This window comes from Scomber japonicus, chromosome 21 (assembly GCF_027409825.1).
Source record: "Scomber japonicus isolate fScoJap1 chromosome 21, fScoJap1.pri, whole genome shotgun sequence".
Classification (NCBI taxonomy): domain Eukaryota; kingdom Metazoa; phylum Chordata; class Actinopteri; order Scombriformes; family Scombridae; genus Scomber; species Scomber japonicus.
The window spans coordinates 6,064,222-6,086,673 of NC_070598.1; the positions used below are offsets into that span (position 1 = coordinate 6,064,222).

Genomic DNA, 22,452 nt, shown 5'->3' on the forward strand with positions numbered 1-22,452 from the left:
CCAGCTCCGAGTAAGTGCTGGCTAACTATCTTAATGGGGGCCTCTATGCCTCAATTCAGTGCACTCTTAAACACGTGTACCAGAATGTGTGAATTAACAGCACCACAGCATCGCGCTATGTTTACATGTTAAGGAGTATTCATGACAAATACATACATGGACATAAAGCTTGACCTATTAAAAGTTAATTGAAAGAGCTTCATGATTCTATATAGTAAGGTGGGGAATGTACACAGTGGCATTTTGGATCGTATTTGATGTGCATGAAATTACTGTATTATTTTTTTCTATTTTATCCTAACTGTTGGCTCTGTGCTACTTTGCTTTGGCTGGATATCCATTTCTCTTGGCGAGCCGTTCCTAATCTGAGTGCCACAGACTTGGTCCGGATCACTCTGGTGTCAGAAGTGGGATTCCAATGGTGAGGCCCAGTGGAAAGCTGGCCCGCTCCGGTCTGGTGGGAAACGTGCCCAGATCCACCCTAAAAAGACCCACTATCCCAACCGGTCATAATTCTGCCCGAGCGCACAATCATTTTATATTGTTACAGAGGACAGTGTAAATAACTAACAGGTTATGGCTGATCATAGCTGGCTTGTGACTATCTGAAGCAATGCTAATACATCCTATAAGCCAATCAGAGCACTAAATGGCATTTCTTTTGCTTTGAAGCTTTGATCAAATGCATCTCTTGGTGTTTGATTCCTCGAAGAATGCAGGCCAAGGTGCCCTTTGAGTGAAAAAAACATCTTAAAAGCCATAACTATCCATGGTCAGAAATGCATCAGTGTGCATTTTAGAGTCAGGGCTTTCAGCTCTCTCATTGCAATGCTCATTGCTTCCCTCACAATGTGGCCCTGATGAAATGGTAGTGGGGTTTCAGGCTGCTCTATGGTGGGCCTGTGCCCCTAATGGGTGAATAACGGGTAGCTAGGGGCAGGCGGGAGCTTGGCACGACACAACCCCGCTGTGAGGCTGATTTGAGGTGAGCGTAGGGAAGAAGGAAGAAGCCAAGCAGGCTTTGATTTGCCCCTCCCCAGCCCCGGGGCCTGAAGGCTGGGACTGCAAGATGCTGAGCTCCGGGTGCGTCCCAGCAGACCCCCGGCGGCGGAGGAGAGAGAACAGGCTTGGGACCGAGGGGCCGCGGAGCTGGGGGTTGGGGCGTGGGCTGCAGAGAGATAAATTGAGATGTGGGAGTCGTAGAATTTGCTTAGATGAATATTGAGGAGGGCATTTGCCGGAGCTGTGTGGGAAATCAGCGGCTGACAATAGACTGCTAACCAGGAGAGGGACCATCCTGACCTGCCTGTGCCTCTCTGTGCAATTCGTACAAACATCAGTCACACGCTGATGGTTAAATAATGTACCGCCACGGATTTGCTCTGCAGAGACCAAATCAAACATGAGCTCAAAGTTAAATGAACTTATGTTTGTTGAAGTCTTCCCAAGCTCTGACAGATATTTACTGGGGATTTCTAACTACCCTGCCCACACATATCAGGGTAATGACCTGATTCTGCCTGCTGACATTTAGAAGACTTTGTTTTGTCAAGGAGTTTGTAGAATGTCACCCCCCTCCCCTCCCCTTATATTTTAGGCAGATACAGGAAGCTCCATCAGGACTTGGTAACCTTCACATAATGCAGAGCTGAACTCCGTTTTGGGGGGAAGGCACCCAGCTTCCTTGTGGCGCTCAGCCCGACAGCCAAGAAGTTGATCAGAAAAATACCTCACACAATTGCAGTAATCCCCCCGTGCTCTTGTTGTGTTGGGTTTGGTGGAGTTTGAGCGGTCTCTCACTCCCTCGTCTTTCAGCCTGCGCTAATCGTGAATGATTCCCTCTGTCTATAGTGCCAATGCCAGGGCCGGTGAATCAGGTACATAAGCCTAAGCCGCTTGGAGAGGTGCTCTTATTAAACTCTAGCCAGCTGCTGGAATTTTTCTTCCCCCTCTCATTGTTAATTGGGGAGTCTTGAGTCTTTCCCGGGAGTTGATTTGCAAGAGAAAGAAAAAAAAGGAGCAAGAGATTATTGCACAGGAGGAGAGGAGCTTTGAAGAAGTGTTTTTTTTGTGTGTGTGTGTGTGTGTGATTTCACTGTATATCATCCACTCTCCTCTCCTCTCCTCTCCTCTCCGTGTTCACTCTCCATGTGCTCCCCAGCCAAAACCTGTTTGTGCCACTGACAACAACTGCTTTGAGAAGTTCGAAGGTGGAACACAGCACATATCTGGCTTTGGCTCAGAGGTACAACAACACCTCCTCTGATGTTTAGGCTTTTAGAAAAGGCGGTAACAGGAAGAGGAGGGGGGAGGTGGGGGGAGGTTGGGGTTGCAATGTGCAATGGGCTTTTGTGCACCCCTGAAACATACATGTCCCAGCTTTAGAGACTCTGACAGAGTTCAGGCTGGAGGGCAAATCAGATGCTTGAGAGTCAAGGACAGATTGGCATGTGGAGGAACAGCAATCCTTGTTCTTAACCTCTGCCTCGGGAAAATACCTTCAAAAACAACAAGCTGAGGGTTTTGTTTCACTTTTCATTTCTTTGAATTGGCCAGGCACCCTTAACTTTAGCCCCCCCCCCCCCCCCCCCCCACCACCACCACCAACCCTTGTCCTGGAGCCCAGCTCAGCTCTCAGAGGAATTGGCCCCACTCCATATCTCATTATCTCTTTTAAATTTTAATTTTGTCATTGCATCCACACTCTCTTTTATACTGGCATATTAAAGGCCATGCATAAGGTTTTTCTCTGAAGGTATTCGGACCAGAGTTTCACAATAGAGACCCCAGACAAGGGGGAAAAAGGGAGAAACCTGGGCTTTAGGATTTAATGAGTGGCTTGCTGGGGGTGAAAGAACGAGAGAAAGCAAGTAAGGGAGAGCAAGGGGGGAGTGCATTTGTAGAGGGTTAGAGAGAGAGAGAGGAGAAAGAGTAGTAAAGGAGGAAGAATGCAGGAATGGAGCACCAGGTACCATTATAGTGGCAGAGAAAGCTCCTGAAATACTAGAGCTGGGGCGTGTGCTCTGATCAGGACGGCAGTGAGCACAATTACCTTCTTTTCAAATCCTTCAGTGACACTGCGGGAGGAAGGAGGACTTTGAAACTTGAAAGGCAGGAGCTCACTTTCAACCTCAAACGCGAGCAGGAAAGGGCTCTGAAATTTGTTCAGTGCTCCCCATCCACCATTAGCTTGTTTCTTCCTCTCGCCTCCAGGCATTTAAGCGCTTTTTGAAAAGATGTTAAGAAATTCAATCACCATAGAGAGAGAGCGGGATAGTTCTTTTTTCTGTTTTTTTGAGAGGCATGCTTTCCTCTGGTCCACAGAGGACCGGCCTGCTGCTTTTGTGTTGGGCTGAATAGACCTGCAAACTGGTAGAGGACTGGATGCGGCAACCATGGGAAAAGAGAGGGAAATAAAAGAGGAATGAAAAATGAGGGAGGGAAAATGGGAACGGGTCTGTTGGGCGGATGGTCAGAGTTAGACAAGTGTTGCAAGGGTGCAACTTTTCAAAGTTGCATGTGTTTGCTTGTCTTCTCTGTCTTCATTTGCCCACTTTTTTTTTTTTGACAGATACTTGACATGTTATAAGGATACAAAAAGTTTCCACCAGCAGGTTCAAGCAGCACGGAGGAGAAACCTTACTCCAGACGTCTGCTTTTCCTCCACCAGTCCTAGGAGTCAATTGACCCTTGTGCTGCTGAGTGTTTGTTTAACCATTTAAGGTGCTATGAACTGAAGTAATGAAGCCCCTTAAGGTGGTATATGGTAGAATGATGACCCCCCCCTGCCCCCCTGTGGACTTGCCATGGTAACAGTTGGGGGATGGCGAGACTGTGACACTGCTGTGATTGAACTATTAGTCGCTTGACCTCCCTTGGAGTAGAGTATCTGAATAGCAGTGGGGGTCACTGAAGGGGGAAAAAACAAGAAAGAAGGAACAAGGAAGATGTGGAGAGAAAATGTAGGAAGTGAAAAAATATTTATATAGTTTTAAAGTAAGCAGTTGACTTCCTATTATGCGTAAGTTGACCAGGTCAGTACTAGTGCCCAATGGTTTCCTAACTGCTACACTATCTATGGCCACAGTGATGAGTCTATCAATAAAACATCAATATCTGTGACCCGATAGCCGACTATTTAAGACACGTGCCATAAAACTGTAACGCCCATGGTTCCAATCTGGCTCCCCATCACGCTCTTCAATTCCTGCCATCTCTCGACTGCCCCTATAATAAAGGTATAAAATGCTCCTCCTTCACCCCTCAAAATATATATAATATGTATGTATTTAAGAAAACCCATCATATCTGTATGATGGCAAGAAAAAAAAAGCTCATAAATATGTAGACTGTTTTTTTTACTGCCTCAGATGTGATGCTAGATTTTCTGGATGCGAAAGAGCCTAGAGTACATAGTCCAAGCCTGCGCTCTACACACAGCTACATGCTCTACCCTTAGCAGTGCTTGCTCCCAGCATAGTTTATAGTCTCGACTTTCAATCCTTGTCAGGAGATGAACCCAATTCCGAAATCCCTTTATGTTAATATTGCGCTTTGCAAGAGCAGACCTATTAATCCAGCTTTAACCGTATAAATGCCATTATTCCCTTAATAAGATCACTGGCTGTGCAGTATAGGATTAAATACTTATATCATAACTGACACTGTCATTTCCTGCGGATGAGAGCAGCTTGCCTCTCTGGCTGTCAGTTCCGCGTTAAGAATCCTTGAATCTGCTGCCAGTGCTGCGCTGTGGCACGGCTGGCCCGAACGCAGGTAATGGATGTGGGAGAGTGAGGGGAATGAAAGCGGGACCCGTGGGTTGCTCCTCCTGCTCTCTCTCTCTTTCTCTCTCTCTCTCTCTCTCTCTCTCTCTCTCTTTTCGCCTCTCACAATCTCATTCTCTCTTTCTGCTTCTCTCTCTCTCTCTCTCTCTCTCTCTCTCTCTCTCTCTCTCTCTCTCTCTCTCTCTCTCTTAACCTCCCCCTTTTTGGATTGCTTCTCTTCTTCTATGAAGTGGTGCAGCATTATGGCGGCCCTCTTCAATGCTTAAGGTAGTGCTCTTTAATCTGGCCCTCCCCTCTGTTCTTAGTTGGCAATTGGATGCTGTCAGGGTTTGCAGTGCATAGTGGGGAAGCTGTGTATTGCTGGGCTGCTAATACTGCAGAACCTCTGGCGCCAGCACAGCGGCATTTTGCCAGGTTCTCAGCGAGAGACATAAATGCAGGCAAGAGCACCGGAGTGCACTGATGACCAACATCCTGAAATCATAATTGCATATAAGCAGGGGCTGAACATGGAGACCATTCACAGCAGCAGCTAATGAAGGAATCATGGCCTGAATTGAAACTAGACTAGACTGTGTTGATCAGACTGAATGAAAGAGTTGAAGAAAGTAGCTCAGGGGTTAGGGGGAAAAAGTGAGTTGTCTCACTAAGTAAATGATCTTACTCAAGAGTACAAACTGCAAACTACAGTACATCACCCTACAATATAACAGAGCCTCTCTCTCACACACACACTGCATATGGACACATGTATGAATAATCTGCCCATTCTATACAATGACTGACTAATATGTGCAACTTGTTACCAACAATCATAGCAAATATCCACAATAAACACAATATAATACAGTCATCATAGATATTACAGTTTAGTAGACCATTGCCCATGAATATGTGCATTGCTAAATAATTAAACGTGCATTTCTTTGAACAATAAATCTAAAAACATTTGGCAAAAATGAATATATTTTTTTGCAAATCTGACATTTCAAAATGAAACTAAATGCCAGAGATGCCATACCACTGTCTGATTTTGCCTATATAGTATCATACTACAGAAGTGACTAATACTCAGTCATAAGGTCAGCTGACCCCCATACATGTCAGCTCAGAGGTCAGGCCAAAGATCAAGGGTTATGTCTTTCTGGTGGAGCTCAGCCCTTGAACTCAGCTCCACATTTATCCCTTTTACCCAGCATGCCAGAAAGCTTTCCCCTGAGATCCCACTCCTCCTAATTTTGCCCTCAGACAGAGAAAGAGAGATTTAGTTTGAGAACAGGGGAAAAGAGGAAGAAGGGGGGGGGGGGGGGTAGCAAGAGATTGAAGGAGGGTGGGGTTGATACAACCCATGACGCTGGTTAATGGGCAGCTTGGAATGCAGGCGGAAAGCCTGCGTTACCTCCTCCATGGGAATCCATTTCTTTTTAAAAAGAACAGACATAGCTGAGTTTTTGAAATAGACTTTTGGGAAATGAAGAGGTTGGGATTTTTTCATCCATGGTGTCCGTTCATGCTCATACACTGCGTGCCTCTGAACTCCCACATCTGGCTTTGTGGAAGGCGAACCCTGGTAGATTTACACCCTTAATGCCTGGTAGGTTGCAGGTGTACAAAGCTAATCTCCTGCTCCTCCCTCTACCCTGTCCTTCTATGTGAGCTGACTTCCTCACCATGTGTATGGGGGTTCAGACCAGACCGTGTGTTCAGCTGTGTGTGTGTGCGTGAAACAATCAGAGAGTGGAAAAGATTTTCACACCTGCTCCCAATTTTTATTCCAATATCTACTCATTATAAATCTGCAGCTACTTGTTTTCCTCCTCCCAGAGCTTTAACATCCCATCCTTATCCTACTTTCTTTTTCTCCACCTCTCTTTGCAGAAGATGAGAGTTCAGGCACGCCTTACCACCGTGAGAGGCGCAATGCTATCAGCTCTCAGGCCCCGACGCCCGGTGCCCACGACAGGAACGTGAACGAGGAGCCCTCAACCTCCACGGAGGAGCGCCCCTCCTTGCTCAAGAAGGAGCTGCACGGTTCCCTGCCCCACCTGGCTGACCATGCGCTCCCATACAGAGGCACTCTCTTCACCATGGACCCCCGCAATGGCTACCTAGACTCACACTATCGTAAGTCCACTAGCCACTAAATGCTAGCATATTATTTATTTTTAACACACAAAAAAACCTGCTATACTTTTTATTTTGTAAAGTAAAGAAAGTGCAGAGCTCAAGGACATATTTCCAACTAGTTTCTCTCTGAGCTACAGGTGAGAGGCAGGACTGTCAGATACTTGATTAAGTCTGACAGATTAGCCTCTCTTTTATGCTCACACTCATGTCTACACACCCACACACACACACACACCCACACCCACAATCACACACTTGTGAACACATGCACGCACACTTGTCTTGTTTTGTGCCTGGGAAGTTAGTATGGGGAACGGCCAGCGTAGCTTCTTAATTCCCTCATTAGGGGCCTGTCTGAACACAGTACTCCGCTTTCTCTCATCAACACACACTTCAAAGCCCCAAAGCAGTGTGGAGTCAAACCTCACCACCCCCTACTCTGCCTCTCTCTCTCTCTCTGGGACTCAGAGACTGTGTGAGAGAAAAAGCGGCGAGAGAACGGAGAGTGAGAGAGTGTGAAATAGAGAGAGAGAGACTAATGTAGATGAAGCCTGAGAGATTGCAGTGAGGGGAAAGCTGTGGCTTGAGTGAGATACTGAAGATAATTTGAGAAAAAAAAAGAAGGTGAGATAGACAGTGGTTGTAAGATGAAAGTCAGAACTGTGTGTGTGTGTGTGTGTGTAGAAAGAGAGAACATGAGATAGATGATTGGGGAGTAAGAGGCTGATTACGAGGTTAATTCGGTGGCCACTGTAGCCAGGACTTAGCCTGCAGACAAGGATTTGATGTGATAGCTTGTTTAGTTTGGTTAAATTGGCTCCGAATTGGGGCAGACAGAGTGGGACAGAGTGATTTTAATCCAGAGGCAGTAATGAAAAAGTCCAGTGGACCCCAACCGTGTACTGTAACTCTATTTATTCAGCCACTTCATTAGCTGCTTGCTCCCTTGTGCTTGGGTGCCTGAGAGTCACTAAGGTTCCTCTTTAAGGGAAAGGTTACTTAAAACCAGGCGATGGCGTTGTGGACAGGACCCTCGAGGGCAGAACATTACTGCCCATTACATCCTGACCTAACTCAGCAACACTGCCACTTCTCATTTTATGTATGTGTGTGGGTATGTGTGAAGGAGCTGTGGAGGTTACAGACCACTGAAGCCTTGGGGTGGGGGTGGGGAGGGGTGGAAGGGTGGAAGGGTGGAGGGGAGTTTTGGGAGGGGTGGGGGTCACTCTGAGGCTTGGGGTCATGTGGAAAAGTCACAGTCTGAAATGGAGAGTTCAAAAGCAGCAAGGAAAAGTCAAAAGGGCCGCAGTGCTTGGAGACACTTTCTTTGTGCGCTGGGATTCGAGAGGCTGGAAGGCTGCAATCATAGAGGCGAGTAGAGGAGAGCGCTGTGATGCTTGTTTGGAAGGTGGAAGCTTTATGCACGGCTTTTTCCACATTTTAGTAAAACTTATTTGATACATTAATCTATAATTCATCAAGCAAAAATCCTAAGCCTGCGCTAGTTTCCACTGCTCAAATGTGAGAGCACAAAAATTACAAGATGAAGTTACGAGCTAATTGGTTACCAGTGCTATAAAGAGAAATAAAGACCAAAAAAAAAAAAAAAAGAATAGAAATTTGTGTCTTCTGGTGCTTTTCATTGATGTTTCTCAGTCATTTCTCTGATCCTGACTCTGCTCAGGAAGACTTATGATCTGAGATGAGAGCATTGCTGTGTAAAACACCTCCTCCTGGCCCCAGGTGTTGTGGACATGGGGTGTCCCTAAAGGCAGCCGTCCCATTCTGTCTGATTGAACCCAGTACCAGAGCTCAATCCCCATGAGCGGTCTGAGGGTCAGCAGAACGAAAAAGGGTTCCCCCTTAAAACCTACGCTTCCCCTCCCTTCCTCTGCTGCTTTGAACCAGAAGCCTGTAGCGTCTGTCGCCACTCCTGCACCACAAGGTGTAAAAAGCCACTGGCTCCTGTTCTGGTTTCTGGTTCCATAGACGTGTGATCACACACATTTTACACTCATACACACAGGTCTTACCCCACCAACGGCAGTCCCTCTCTATTATGAGGGCTTTGTAACCTCCTAAATTCATCCCAGGTGTGTGCGTGTGTGTGTTTGTGATGGAGAGGGGGCCCTAAGCCTTTGTGCTGTGCTTGCACAGTGAGCCACGCCATGCTGCAGACAGCCAGGTAAATCCGATTACTCTTAGCGCTGGTGTGTGTCAGTGCTTAATGTGCCTAAATGCGACGGCACCTGCAGCCTCCCCACACCTGGCCGCTGGGTCGTTAACGTGGTGGCGAAGCTCTGGGAGGCGTGGGAGTTGAACAACGAGAAGGGAGCAAAGGGGGTTTTATCTTCGGGGTTCTGTGCTCTGGGCAAATCTCTGCTATTCACCCAGACTTGTGATCTCCCACTCCTCTTATGTCCGTGGCCTAAGACTGTGTTTACTCTGGTTTTTACACCCACTTCAGTGCAGAAAAGAAGAGGCACTAAGGAAACATTGCCCCTATTGTTAGCATTAGCTAATCGTGGTGATGCCTGAGTCTTAGCCGCTTTTCTTGGGCAAACACTGGATAAGAGTCCATATCCTTCTTACCACAACACTAATACATGGGGCTTTGCTGTGGGATAAGAAGAAAGGATTGAGATGAGGATTAATGAGGGAGAAGTGTTTTTTTAACATCTTAATTGTGTAGAAGTGTGAATAGGATGCACGGCGCCAACATCTGTTTACATTGTGTGCCGATTAGTCGGTCAGTGGTCCTGCAGCAACAGTGAGCCCACTTGCTGGCGAAGCATCTCTGCCTCCTCTGAGGGGATCGTCTTCTTTAAAGTGTTTCTTTCTTAAACACTTGCCCTTCTTTGCCAGACTAAACACATCCGTGGAGGGACTTAAAGCCCCTCCATTTCAATGGCTTTCTTGCAAATGTTAAAAAACACCAAAAAAAAATGTTAGTGAAAGGAAGGTAACTAGAGGGTAAAGTTAAATCTCTAAGCTTTAGAGACAATGCTTAAGCATTTTGGCGCCAAAGTGGCACAAGTTTTGTAGCAGTGCAATATCTGTGATACAGTACAGGCCTTTCATAGAAGAAAACCAGACACATTAAGTGGGTCTCCAGACTGTGATGGCTGCCTATCAGTTCAATAGTCTTTGGGTTAGCCCCTTTAAAAATCAAGCCCAGATCTGGCTGCCATTGTCAAATCCCCACACCAAAGCCTTGTTGTCCTTGACTGATCTCGGAAACCAATCCTGCTAAGCTAGAGGTAGTGGAGGCATGGATCTCTCAACCGAAGGATTCCTTCACATGTATCGCAGTAACCCAACTCTCTGAGCCCAGCCAGAGGTTGCTACTACCTGGATCATTCATGCCCAGTGTTCTGGGAAAGCTAGCGGGGGAGCACTGAAGCCGTAGTGGAAAAACCGTCCCTAGGTTTTATGATTGGTGGGGGTTGGTGGGTGTCCAGTCACAGGGGTTAAACACCAAACTGCTGTGCAGAGCTGATCTCAGGTCTACTGGGCCGTAGCACGCCAGCAGCTGCCCCTGGTGTCAGTCTTGTCTTGCCTCAGTATCAAAATGCAGCTGACCACTGAACTGAATGAGCTACAGTAGCTGTCACCAAACCAAACGTGATCCGCACAACAATGGCGCTCGACTCCCTACAGTTAATTACAGCTTGCTTGGTCATTCAGTACATACGGAGGACGCAAGACCTTTCCATTTGTCTTGAGTAAAAGCTGCAAAAACAGCAAGAGCAAGTAATTATAAAGCGTGTGTATGTATCAGAGGAATAAAGTTACAAACACACCAAAAAAATAAAATAAAGGAGCTCTTCTGCACTCAAAGAACAAACTTTTCGGGCCTCTTGTTGGTTTTAAATGTGACAAAACATGGCTGGTGTACATCCTTACATCCTTTCCCCCCTTATGAGATGGGGAGTACAGAGGAGAGCCTGGGGTAAGAAGATACAGGTAAAGGGTAAGTGTTCTCTTTGTGATTGTTTCAATATTGGCTTTTTGGAGTACGGTGGCACAGTGGAGTCCCTCAGCAGCGTGCCGGCACAGAGAAGCCCCGGGCACACTGCAGGCAATGGAGAGGGATTCCTTCCATCCACCTCCTTTCATCAAGAAAGAACAACATGGGTCTGTGCTGCTCTGCTGTGGCCTCTTGGTCCAGCACACCAGGGATAATCAGATGATCCCCTTTTATACAGCTTATTAGAGGCATCTCATGCTGTAAGATAGGCCATATTCTCACATGCATGTGCCCCCTTTTGTAGGCGCTGGATGGTTTAAGGGGGTTAAGCAGAGTTTGAAGTGCTACGAGAATGCACTTTCATACCATCTTAAAGTCATGTGGTGCTCTCGTTACCACAAAGCTGATGCGTGTGAACAGAACATCTCAGAATAATGGCAGCTCTTATTAACAATGACAAGATTAAATATGAAGGGGCTAAATAAGAATTAAGAAGAATTTCCAGGGAACTTAAGATGTTCAAAGAAGAATATACTCAGCATTTCTTGGTATCATCGCAGCAACATCTGTCTTGTGTGTTTTTACTTCTTTTCATATGAGATTGGTTAATCGGTCGATTCACAGAAGCAAAGTCATGAACAATGGCACATTTTCAGATGTCGTGAAAGGCTTAAAATGAAGATTTGCTGCATCTTGACCATCCAAAAGGAAAATCAACACCACTGGCAACAATAACATTAAGCGCTATATTATAAAAACAAGACGACTAAAAAGGCTCATGTGGTTTCTCCTCAGCTAGCCACAATATCTTGAGCTTTTTTTCTCTCTCCTCCTTAAGTTACCATGTAGTCTCCAGTAGGATAATCACCTCCGTGTGCTGTGGGAGAATCCGCTATTTCATGCCCTTCTACATGTTTGTTGTCCATGTATCCAAATCTCATCGCTCCTCTTTTGTATTTTCATTTCTCTCACATAGTGGCGAAGATAAGCACCCTTATCCCCTCAGCCAACAACCCGTATCTTGCTCTAGTCTCTGGAGGGTTGAAAGTATATATTGTTCTACACGAAGAGGAGGCTGATGAACACAGTATAATTAAAATGTTTCCAGCAGCCTGGTGAAATGTAAGATATCGCAGGAGAGAAGGGAGGCAGAGCTAAATCTGAGGGTATAAGTGAGACAGAAGGGTAAGAGAAAGAGAGAAGAGCCAGAGAGAGAGAGAGAAGGAGAAGGAGGAGGGGGGTGGTGGTGTAACAAAGCAGAAAATGAAGAGAGACATAAAAGAATGGGAGCTCAAGGAGGTCAGGCCCATCACAGGCTTTAGTGTTGCCTTCAAAGATGCCTGGGACAGGTGGCAGCTCCAGACAATCTCCCACCACAGAGCAGCATCCTCTCAGGAGGAGATAAGGGATTCCTCCATCCAGGCACCCTCCTCCTCCTACTTCTCCTTCACTCACACACTCTCCACCTCCCTCATGCCCAACTCCCCCCCCCCCCCCCCCCCTCCAACCTTTCCTCCCATCTCGGGGTTCTCCCAGACAGGCTGCTTTGATGTGGCTCAGTGTGAGCGGGCAGCTGTAGGCCACAGGGCTGCTGCAACGCTGCTGGGCCACTGGGCCGGCGGACCGTTGGGAGCCGACTCGAGCGCGGCTCAATCAGTGGGGCTCTCCGGTGCCCGGCACTTTCAGGTCTCATTAAAGCGCTCCGGCAGGGTTAATCCTCTTTAAGGTTTACATGGGCCCCAGTTTGTCTCTCTGCCCAGGCTGAGGGAACCCCTGGGCGCCACCTGCGTGACAAAGACTCAAATCACTGTGACACAAGTTCCCTCCGTCTGTTGCCTCACTTCTCAACTCCCCTTGTATGTTCTCCTCTCTCTCTCTTCCCTCTTTCTTTACGGCTTCACTTCCCATGTGCATTCTGCCTCTTCCATATTCCCTCTCCCTTGATAGTACCTACACCCCGTTATAAGTCTTTTAGGATTATTTGGGTGGAATCTGTTGACAGGGGTGCAGTAAATGGATTACAACTTTGTCCTTGTTTTGGGGATGCTGTGAGGAGGGAAAGGGGAGAGATCAGGAGGATGCGGTTTGAATAATGAGAGAGGCAAAGCAAAAGAGGCAGGCCGAGAGCGGGATTAACTCAAAAGAATTAGGAAGAGGATGCAGAAGTGAAAGACAGAGAGAGAGGGTGAAAGAGAGGGTAAGGTGACAGCAACGCAAAAAAAAAAGCACAGAAGTGGAAAAGAAAGAAAACCAGAGTCCTCCAGATGTTGTTACACTCATAAGACCTAATTGGTCCAGAAGCGTCGACCCCTGTCTGGCCCTGCAGAGCCCAGAAGCCATTTGTCTGATTGCTGTGACACTGGGCTTTGTCTTTGCTCTGTGACACACAGTTTCCTCCATTAGCCCAAATAATGGCCACGTACCTCTAGAGGCCTGTGCAGACTTTGTCTAATGTCTGTACGGGTTTGGTGGAAAAAAAAAAAGAAAAAAGAATAGACTAAAAACACAGAGAGGAATGTTGTAAGATTGTTAAATATATTTAAGGGCCACTGGTTTCCACTAATTTCCCTGCAGTATGAAAATAAGCTGGCAGGTGCTTCAAACTTGCTTGAAGACGCTTTCCCAGAACATTTTGTCGCCGATTATGATCTCAACCTCAAATTCTTTCACTCAAGATTTCTTTTCAAGCTGCAAATTTTGTAATGTAACAGACGACATGTTGGCCTCTATTGCTTCCTTAATGTGTTTTCAAGTATCCCACTTTCAAATCATAGAAGTCAGATTGCACCTGAATGCATCATTGAGCATTTTCAAACTGGCTCCTTCTTTATAACATACAGTCATACATTGACTATGGAGAATAAAGATGACATAATGCTCACTACCTTTCCTTTCTCAATCAAACTTAAAGCTGATTCACTGCACATAGAGATGAATTGAGAACAATGGCTACCTGGAAATGTCATTTTATATACAGAATTATAATAACTTCACTGGTCTTGGTCACCACCTGCCTCAGCATGGTTCAAAATTGAGAAGCTGTCCCAGTTTTTTAAATTTATTTATTGTGATGCAGGTGTATTAGCCTCACAGTCACTATCACACAGCCGCATGCAGTCTTAGTATCACCTGCACATGAGCTTTTGGAGGAGCTGTGATATAGAGGGTCAGCATGTCACACAGTGGTCTGATACAGCTGTGGCAATCATGAACTCTGTCACTGATATGACCACAGCTCATACGTGCTGCAGTAAACCCGAATGAGTTATCATACATTTTCTATCATACGGATATTTAATGGGAAGCAGACTCTGTAGGACTCTGTAGACAAAATCCCCCTTTTTCATTTCTTTGGTGACCCTCAATACTTAAATAAAGATCTCAAAAAAGATCAAACCCTAAAGCGGCCTTGTATTTGGGTAGAATAAATCACACAGGGAGAGTTGAAGCAAAATAAATGTAGCAAAGTCCTGGTGAGTTAACCTGAGGTTTAAATCAACTCCCTTCTCTCTGAGAGGTATCACTGTTTGGAGAGAAAGAGATAGACAGATGTGAGAGATAAAGTGAGAGAGAGAGAGAAAGAGGTGTAGCGCCGTGTTTCAACTACTAAACTGCTGTGTAAATCTCTCCCCAGCTGGGTGGGGGGAAAGAGAGGAAGCTCGAGGGTGGTGTAGGGTAGAGAAGGGTGCTGGAGCGAGGGGAGAGGCCCAACGCATAACGCTTTGTTCTGCTCCCCAGCTTATCCCAATCTGGAGAAATTCACCAAATGTAGGAGATAGATTGGCGCTCCGCAGAGGCCTCGTGAAATAACCTTCACTCCCTGATCCACACTGGGATACAGGGAAGGAAAGGGAGGGCATGTAAGGGAAGAAAAACGGGGTGTAGCCGAGGTTGGATGGCGCTGGAGGCCTCTGGAAGACCCGTGTGCGTGCTTTAGCTCTAGTCTTTTGTAAGGAAAAGGGCCCTTGTGTTGGCGTGCAATTTGTTAAGATTGACTTGGCTTGGGAAATGTCTTGCAGATGCTGGCGTTCCATTAAGATAGTTGTGTGACTTATGGAGAAGGAAGGGAGGAGGGGGGGTGGAAGAGGTAAAACAGCTACTTAAAACACGGCCTACATCTCCATCTTCATCATCCATGGTTTTCTGACTCCTCGACTAAAATCCGAGCTTCTTATTTTACATTATTTTTAGATAAATGTCGTGCAAATGGATACATATTTTGCAGGGGGTAGTCATCTGTTTAAACCTCGGCTTGTATAAAGTCTGGCAGCAAATTGTTGCACGTCATGAGAGAGTGTTTTAAGAGGATAGTGAACACTTGGCTTGAGTGAAAAACAAAATTATTGCGCACTTAACGTTATAAATATTGGCACAAAGAGATAACCTGCTCCAACGTCAAGCCCAGTAGCAAATATGCGTAGACATGTAGAACCATGAAGAGAGAGAGAAAGGATGGGCATTGACCGACTTGTTCAGTCTAGACAAACAAATTAATTCTGACAGCGAGTAGCGATGGAATGTATACTTGAACAGAGAGCCTGTTATTGTGCATAGCTGACGTTTCTCTCTTTTTTTTTTTTTTTTTTTAACAACTCACTTTCTCTTCTCTCTGCTCAGTTTTTTTGTTAATTACTTTTACCCACAGAAAGATTGTTTGTGTTTGAGGGGTGTAAGAGAAGTTGAATGGGAGAGACAGAGAAAGTAAAAAAAAAAAAAAAAAAAAAAAAGAGAACACAGCGGAAGCAAGGGAAAAAAAAAATCTATTGATTTACTGAAGAAGGGCAGAGTGTGATCTGCCAGGCTTGCGTATATGATGAATGGCAGAGAGATTGGCAAGCTAACACTTAACATTCTTCTGCTATTTAACCTCTCTGCTTGCTTTCTTCTCCCCTCTTCTTACCACATTGCTCTTTGTGAATAAAAGACCTGTTTTTTTTTAAGGTTTTTTTTTTTTTTTTTTTATCTTTCTCTGTTCTAGTGCCCGAGCATTGCATACAGTAGAGAAAGCTCTGCACAGCAAGAACATTAGGCTAATTTATACAGCGGTAATTAGGCCATTAGACCTGAAACAATCTGGGACCTGTAATTAAGCAAAACGCTCCAAAAGTCAACAGCAACTCCCATTGAGCTTAGCTAAACAGTCTCCGAAAGTGTTATTTACATGTCCAAACAGCTTGAGGTCTCAGTGTAAGCAAACACGATGAGAGACGGGGTGTGAAGGGGATTGATCAGAGGGGGGAATTCGCCTTCATGAGAGAGTGCCAGCCCTCCCGAAGTATACTCCCACTGATCTGGGAGTCCACATGGGGGCTTCTTCTTCATTTCCTTCTCCTCCCTGCAGGATAATGATGAGATGTTAAGTGTCACGTTGCTGGAGGAAAACTGGAAGTCGTACATATTTTTCATGCCCAGTGCTAAATACTCTCAGTCGTGCTTGTTTGCAGAAAAGTCACGTCTGTAATTACTAAGAGGAAAATTCCCTCGGATACACTTTGTGCATTACGGGAGTTATTTTTTATAATGGTGGACTGATGAGGATTTTTCTTAAATGGGAGTACAAACTAGTGAGCTCAGTAGAAAGCTTTTAATTGACTGTGAATGTTGTAGTGAAGAAAAACAATTTAGCTGTAAGTCAGTTGTGATTTAATCTAATGTTTCCTGGATGGTTTTACCTCTTTCCATCGCTGTAATTAATCAAATAAGACAATAAGAGAAGGGAAATCACTGTTTGGTGGAGCTGCTAACATCTAATGGACATAAACAAGGCGTTATAATAATATATAATAATGGAAAAAGCTGCTGTGAGTCTCTCAAGGTGGGCTTTCCTGAAGAGTTAAGTACAAAACGGGGCCCAGAAGTGTGTCGTCCTTCTTCTTTCTTGTACAGTAAAGTCTTGTACATGTACTCGTATTCACTCCCAGAGAGGAGTAACACGAGTTGCTCACACGTGCACTCGCAAACAGGCGAAAGTCTCGGGCATCTTTCACGCATTCTGCAAAGTGTTGCAGAGTTATGGTGAAACTGCGGGCCTCGCTGCAGACGAGCGTGCCTTAGCAGTGAGATCATGAGCGGGGAGAGAGGTGGCATAATGAAATCTGGCAGTCACAGCCCCGGCACAGGCTTCATATGTTCCACATTAGCAATTCACAAACCTCGGGAGCAGGCCCCAGCAGCCCTTTTCTCACTCCGCCTTAGTCGCTTATGACAATCTGTCACTGGCTCTTTGTGCTCTTGCAGCGGAGCGTCGATGAGAAGTGCAGTGTTTATGGAAGAGTGTTTCGTCCTCGTCTGCGGGTGACACTCTGTTAGAGCAGAGTCAGTGAACCTTCACCAGAGGAGGAGAGGAGAGGAGAGGAGAGGAGGAGCACAGGTTTTTTTTTTCGCCGTCAAGACAATAAACACACAATGCTGAGTTGACAACAAAAGGGAAAAGAAGGGAAATTGTTTTGCGTGTTATCAAAACCCAAATCAAAATCATGAGCGACAGCCACAATTCTCCCTAAAGTATCACACCACGTTGGCTCCAGAGCTCAGCAAAGATCCTCTGTTGTAAAACTTTCATTATGAAAGGAGATTAACCAATAAGGATATTCCAAATGATGTGCTTTAGGCTTTATCCTCCTCTTGTCCTCCCCCTTCTTTTGAAATTATTCAAGTGTCCAATAAAGGACAAGGCAATTACCATCCTCTCTTTAATGAAGGGGAAGCTGGCTTTTGGTCCTGAGCACGGTGTGTTTATGTTAAATTAGAATTAATGAGCCTGGTCAAAGTTTGCCTCTAATTGCCCTTTCATTAAGACCCATTTGTAATCATGTCTTAATGACTCCCATCCCTTCTCCCAAAAGAAGAAGAAACAAAGTATCCAAAGAAAAATGAATACCGCTACTCTAAAAAAAGCTACAGTAGGGTTGTTTTAATAATATTTGAGATGAATGCTTATGAAAAAATGCTAGATATTTCAAAAGATGATATTTAGGGATTCTGGATTCCAGCGTTTGATTGGTGGAGATGATTTACTTAATCCTGCTCACTCTGCAAGCGGTGGTGGTCATGCAGCCGGGGATGAAACCGGCGTGATTACACTTTCCGTAGGAATGCTGGAGCTGCTGTGGCGTGTGGCCGCAGCGGGAAGGTAAAAAAACTGTGACGCTGCTTCAGCTGGCTTCCTATGTGCCTTCCAGCTGTATTCTGTATCAGAGGATGAGAATACCCCCGAATATCCACAAGAGCAGGGGCAATTTAGTCCCGAAGTAAACAGTTAGGAGTCCCTACAGGAAACACTGGAGATGGATTGCAGGATGGAGTCGCCCCCCTCCCCCCCCTCGCTCCTTCGCCCTCTGTTCTTTGCGACTGTATACATTCCCTCCAGTGACACAGTGCTGTTTGCCTTGCTAATGGAGAGCTGCGCTGGCGTAAAAGAGGTGGCAGGCTCTATTTAGATAGGGCCACGGTAAAGTAAACTTCTGAGTTGGATTTAAATAAACCTCGGTGGAACAGTTTGCCATGCGGCAAAGTCGTGGGCCACAGCGAGAGGAGGGAGGGAGGGATGGAGGGAGGGATGGAGATGGAGAGGTAGAGGGAGGAGGGGGGGAAGAGTGATGAAGGAGCCAGAAAAAAGGGTCCAGGCTAGGCAGAGGGCTGTGGTGAGTGAGGAGCTCCAGAGACATAAACATAGAGGGGGATCTGGGTAATTCAATGAGGAGTGGCGGATGTGGGAATGAAGGTGTGTTTTGCGAGGAGTGAAGGGGTGGAGTCTGTTTTTTTTTAAATGATTTTGTAGTTTGCCTGACAGGACAGAGGTTTAGAAAGAAACTCCTGCAATGTAGTGCAAAGGGGGAGGCAGTAAGATTATAGAGAACATGAAACTTTTTACTCCCATCAAGCTCAAAAACACAGCACATAGACTCCCGGTGAACCTTGAAAGTTCATTTCCGACTCTGACAGCCAAGGGGCCGACAGACCAGGAGTGGAGCTGTGGAGAGTAAACAAAGCAGATTCTGCCCTTGTCTAGCATCAGGCCATCCCACCCTCCATCCCTCCCTCCCAACCTCCCTCCTTCCCTCCCCCAGCAGCTCTGGAATCAGCTAAGGTGAGCCAAAACTGAGTCATCAGGAGGAAACTATCAAACAGAGAGAGACGAAGTGGTCAGATACTTGCCAGAGCTGCATGGAGGAGGATTTTTTTTACCGCTTATCTCTCTGCTATTGTGAAACTGTCAAACTGGGTGAAAACTCCTGAATGGTTTGCAAAGGTTTTCACTCTGTAGAAGCATTATCATACTAGTGCAAGCAAGTGATTAAGTGAAAATAATTAGATATTTGAGAGCTTAATCACCACTTTAAGTAACACACAGCAGTTTCTATGCAAGCATATAACTGACAAAAGCAATCCAGATGCAGGTTGATACAGGTTTCACAGTGCAGGAAAACAAGGCAGTAACCAAGTCTGGGTCTAAGTAGAATATAATAGAGCTGGAAGCACTGATACGCATTAAATAGTGTGAGTGATTAAATGTTTAAGACCTAAAGGGACACTCCACCAATTTAACACGTCAAAGTCAATTTAGTAGTAGTCACGGGGGGAGTACTGCTCAGCCTGTGAAAACAGCTGTAAAATGTTGTGGCTGGGGCGTCTCAAGCTTTGGAGACGACAAATGTTTAACAGAAAGTCTGTGTTAGAGGCTGAGGTTGTTCAGTTTACCAAGCAGGCAGGCATGGAGGGAGGGAGGGAGGGAGGGAAGCAGGGAGGGCCAAATGAAAGACACCACCAAGTTGTATATGGGAAGTGTAAGATCCAGTGTTATTGGAGTCCAAACAAGGGATTCAAAGTCAGGATATCTATAGCCTATGATTCTTTTTGACAAGTATATTTTTAATTTGTCTCTTGGAAAGCAGCCAAACTTTATGGAAGTGACTTGTTAGCTTTATTAGCTTCGATCAGCCAGTAACGGGACATATTTTTTGGGCCATTTTTTCATGCCATTATTGGATAGCTATAGTTGATAGATGAGAGTGTATAAGAGGAGAGAATGAGATGCAACTGAACTGCTGCTTGTCATGTGGCATGCCTCTTGGGGTAAGACTGTTTTAACTCTGCTGGAGGATGTTAAATAAAAGTGAATGCTAATAACAGCTTCCTCTATTTTGGACTCTCCAGCTCTCCATCCCCTAAAAGGATAAATAACACAGTAAAGACAGCTTCACAAATGTATGCGTCAAAGATCCCCAAAAAAGTTGAAACTTGGCGCCAAATAATGTACACAAAGATTTTCTTTGTCCCCTTCAGCAAATCCACAGATCTACAGAATAAAAAATATTAAGCTCTTTTTTAATCTTGGTGCGATCTGAGCTTAATGCTGCAAAGACTACAAGCCACACCTGAACTGATCCCCCCTTTCTTAACTGCAGCTGTGTTAGCCCAAGCTGGCAGTAATTATCACAATGAATGAATGAGTGATGAGGTAAGCAGACCTGAGAGTTGCTGTGGGATCAACACCTGCTGCGTTACCCAGTGATGTAGCTTCGTTTGGCATGGATGGACTAAACACTTGTAGAACTGTTGGGCGCCCCGCTGTTTGGCCATCTGCCCTCTTGGCACACATTGCCAGATGTTTACAAGTAAAAAAAAAAAAAAACACACACATAGCTAGCAGCAACAGAGACTTACTGCATGAAGGTATGCAGATGTTGACATATGCTCTGCCTCAGGGTGGTGATACAAAACTTGGCAATGGTCGAAGTAACAAGCAATAAAATGCTCTGGCAGGGTGATGTTTGTACAGTATGTGAATGAAGAAGAAGTGATTAATTTGTTGTAAGCTCCTTTAAAAAAAAAAAAAAAAAAAAAAGTTGCATGCTGATATGTTCATCTGTCATCTGTTGTATCTGTCTACAAGTTTTAACTTATTTTAGTTTCACAACCTTGACCCTCTGCTAGGCAACATTTGAGCAAAATTCCCAACCGTGGTTTGCGCGTGGCAACTTGTTCAACAATGGATGCACAGTTGCAACACCAAAAAATTCCTGCTTCAAAAACTGACTATGGTGCAGAGTGAAGTTAAGTTTTAAGAAAATACAAAGTCTGCTTCAAAAAGGGCTTGGAAGCTCATATGGCAATGTTATTTTAATGTTTGCACTGGAAGGGAGGAAAAGAAAACCAAGTCAATTCTTTTCTGGCAGTTTTTGTTTGTGTCATTGGTTGTGCTTAAATGCTTTCCCCTTGTACCAAAACCACATAATGCTTGTTTAAGTGAGAAATGTGCCATTTGTGCTGCTTTTCTTATGGTTATTTATCACTGTTTATTTTTAGCTCTATCAGCCTTGAGACATTTACAAAAGACTTCCTCAGCGAACGTTTTTTGGAGCAGTGCCACTTTTAGTTCAGTTCGTTTTAATGAGGTCTCATTTGGGCGGGTCTGCTGAAAGATAGCCATCAACCACTGCTTTTCATTCTAGCTGCTATTTAGATTAGCTGAGGAAAGGAGAGAGAGGAGGGGAGGGGGGTTGATTCATGTGAAATATTTTATAGAGGGGAACCAGCAGCGGCCCTATGTAAAGAAATGTAAAGAAAATATCGAGAGCTCGGCCGTGAGTTGGTCACGTCTCATATTTCTTCTTCTCCGTTTCTTCTCCACAGCCGCACCGCAGTTCTTCCCCACCTTCCATCCTCCTGTGCCAATCGACGACAGACATACCCAGGGACGTTACATCTACGAGCCGTCTCCTGTGCCCCCTCTTCACGTGTAAGTCTCACACACACACACACACACACACACACACACTTACACACACACACACACAATCAAAATACTGCTGATCATACCTGAGATCACATCTGAATCAGCTGCATCACGGCACATCAGCGACGAGTCCCTCTTCTGTTAATGGCGATACGAATCAAGCTCCTGAACTTCCTTCCGCCCCCGTGGGTGTGGTGGAGCATCCTCCACACGGGTGCCCTCTCTCTCTCTTTCTCTCTCTCTCTCGCTCTTTTTTTTTTTTTTGCCTTCTCAGGATCAAAGGCCACGGCCCCTGTACGTGAGCAACATGATCCGCATGTCAGAGACACGCAAATGAACATGTGTCAGAGACATGGAAATGAGAGCAGGGTTGAGGGGAAGCCTGGGAGCGTGTGCGATTCTCACAAGAGCAGTGATCAAGCCCTGTCAAGAGAAGGAAGCAATGCCTCCGCTGACATCTACCCATCTCTGACAGACACAGATGGGCTCTTGACACATGAACTGTATACAACTAACCGTACAGCACCATTCAATCTCACAATCACACATCTGCTCATAGGCTATCAAATTGGAAGTAAGGTAAAAAGATAGATGGTGTCACAGCCTCATAAGAGAGAGTTGTAAGTATTTATAAGCAGCATGTACTAAAACTGTATTTTACTGAAGTGTTGCTGCTGGCAGTGCTGCCCAGGTCAGCAGGAGAGAACTTCAAAGTCCTCCCTCTCCTCAGCTCCACCCTGCTTACACACATTCACTTTTAGTCACACTATTTCTCCCCCTTTTCTGTCTCTTTTACTCCCTCCATCATTTGTATTCTCCGCGTCCAAACA

The 22,452-nt window shown here is 45.4% G+C and overlaps 1 protein-coding gene across 1 annotated transcript in view; it reads left to right on the forward strand.

Annotated features, from left to right (window-relative positions):
* gli3 (GLI family zinc finger 3) overlaps positions 1-22,452 on the forward strand; it is a 75,951-nt gene that overhangs the window by 12,153 nt on the left and 41,346 nt on the right. The window contains exons 2-3 of the mRNA XM_053342641.1: positions 6,666-6,911; positions 21,520-21,625. Of these exons, the coding sequence (XP_053198616.1) occupies positions 6,666-6,911; positions 21,520-21,625 (352 nt within the window). The remainder of the gene's footprint in view (positions 1-6,665; positions 6,912-21,519; positions 21,626-22,452) is intronic.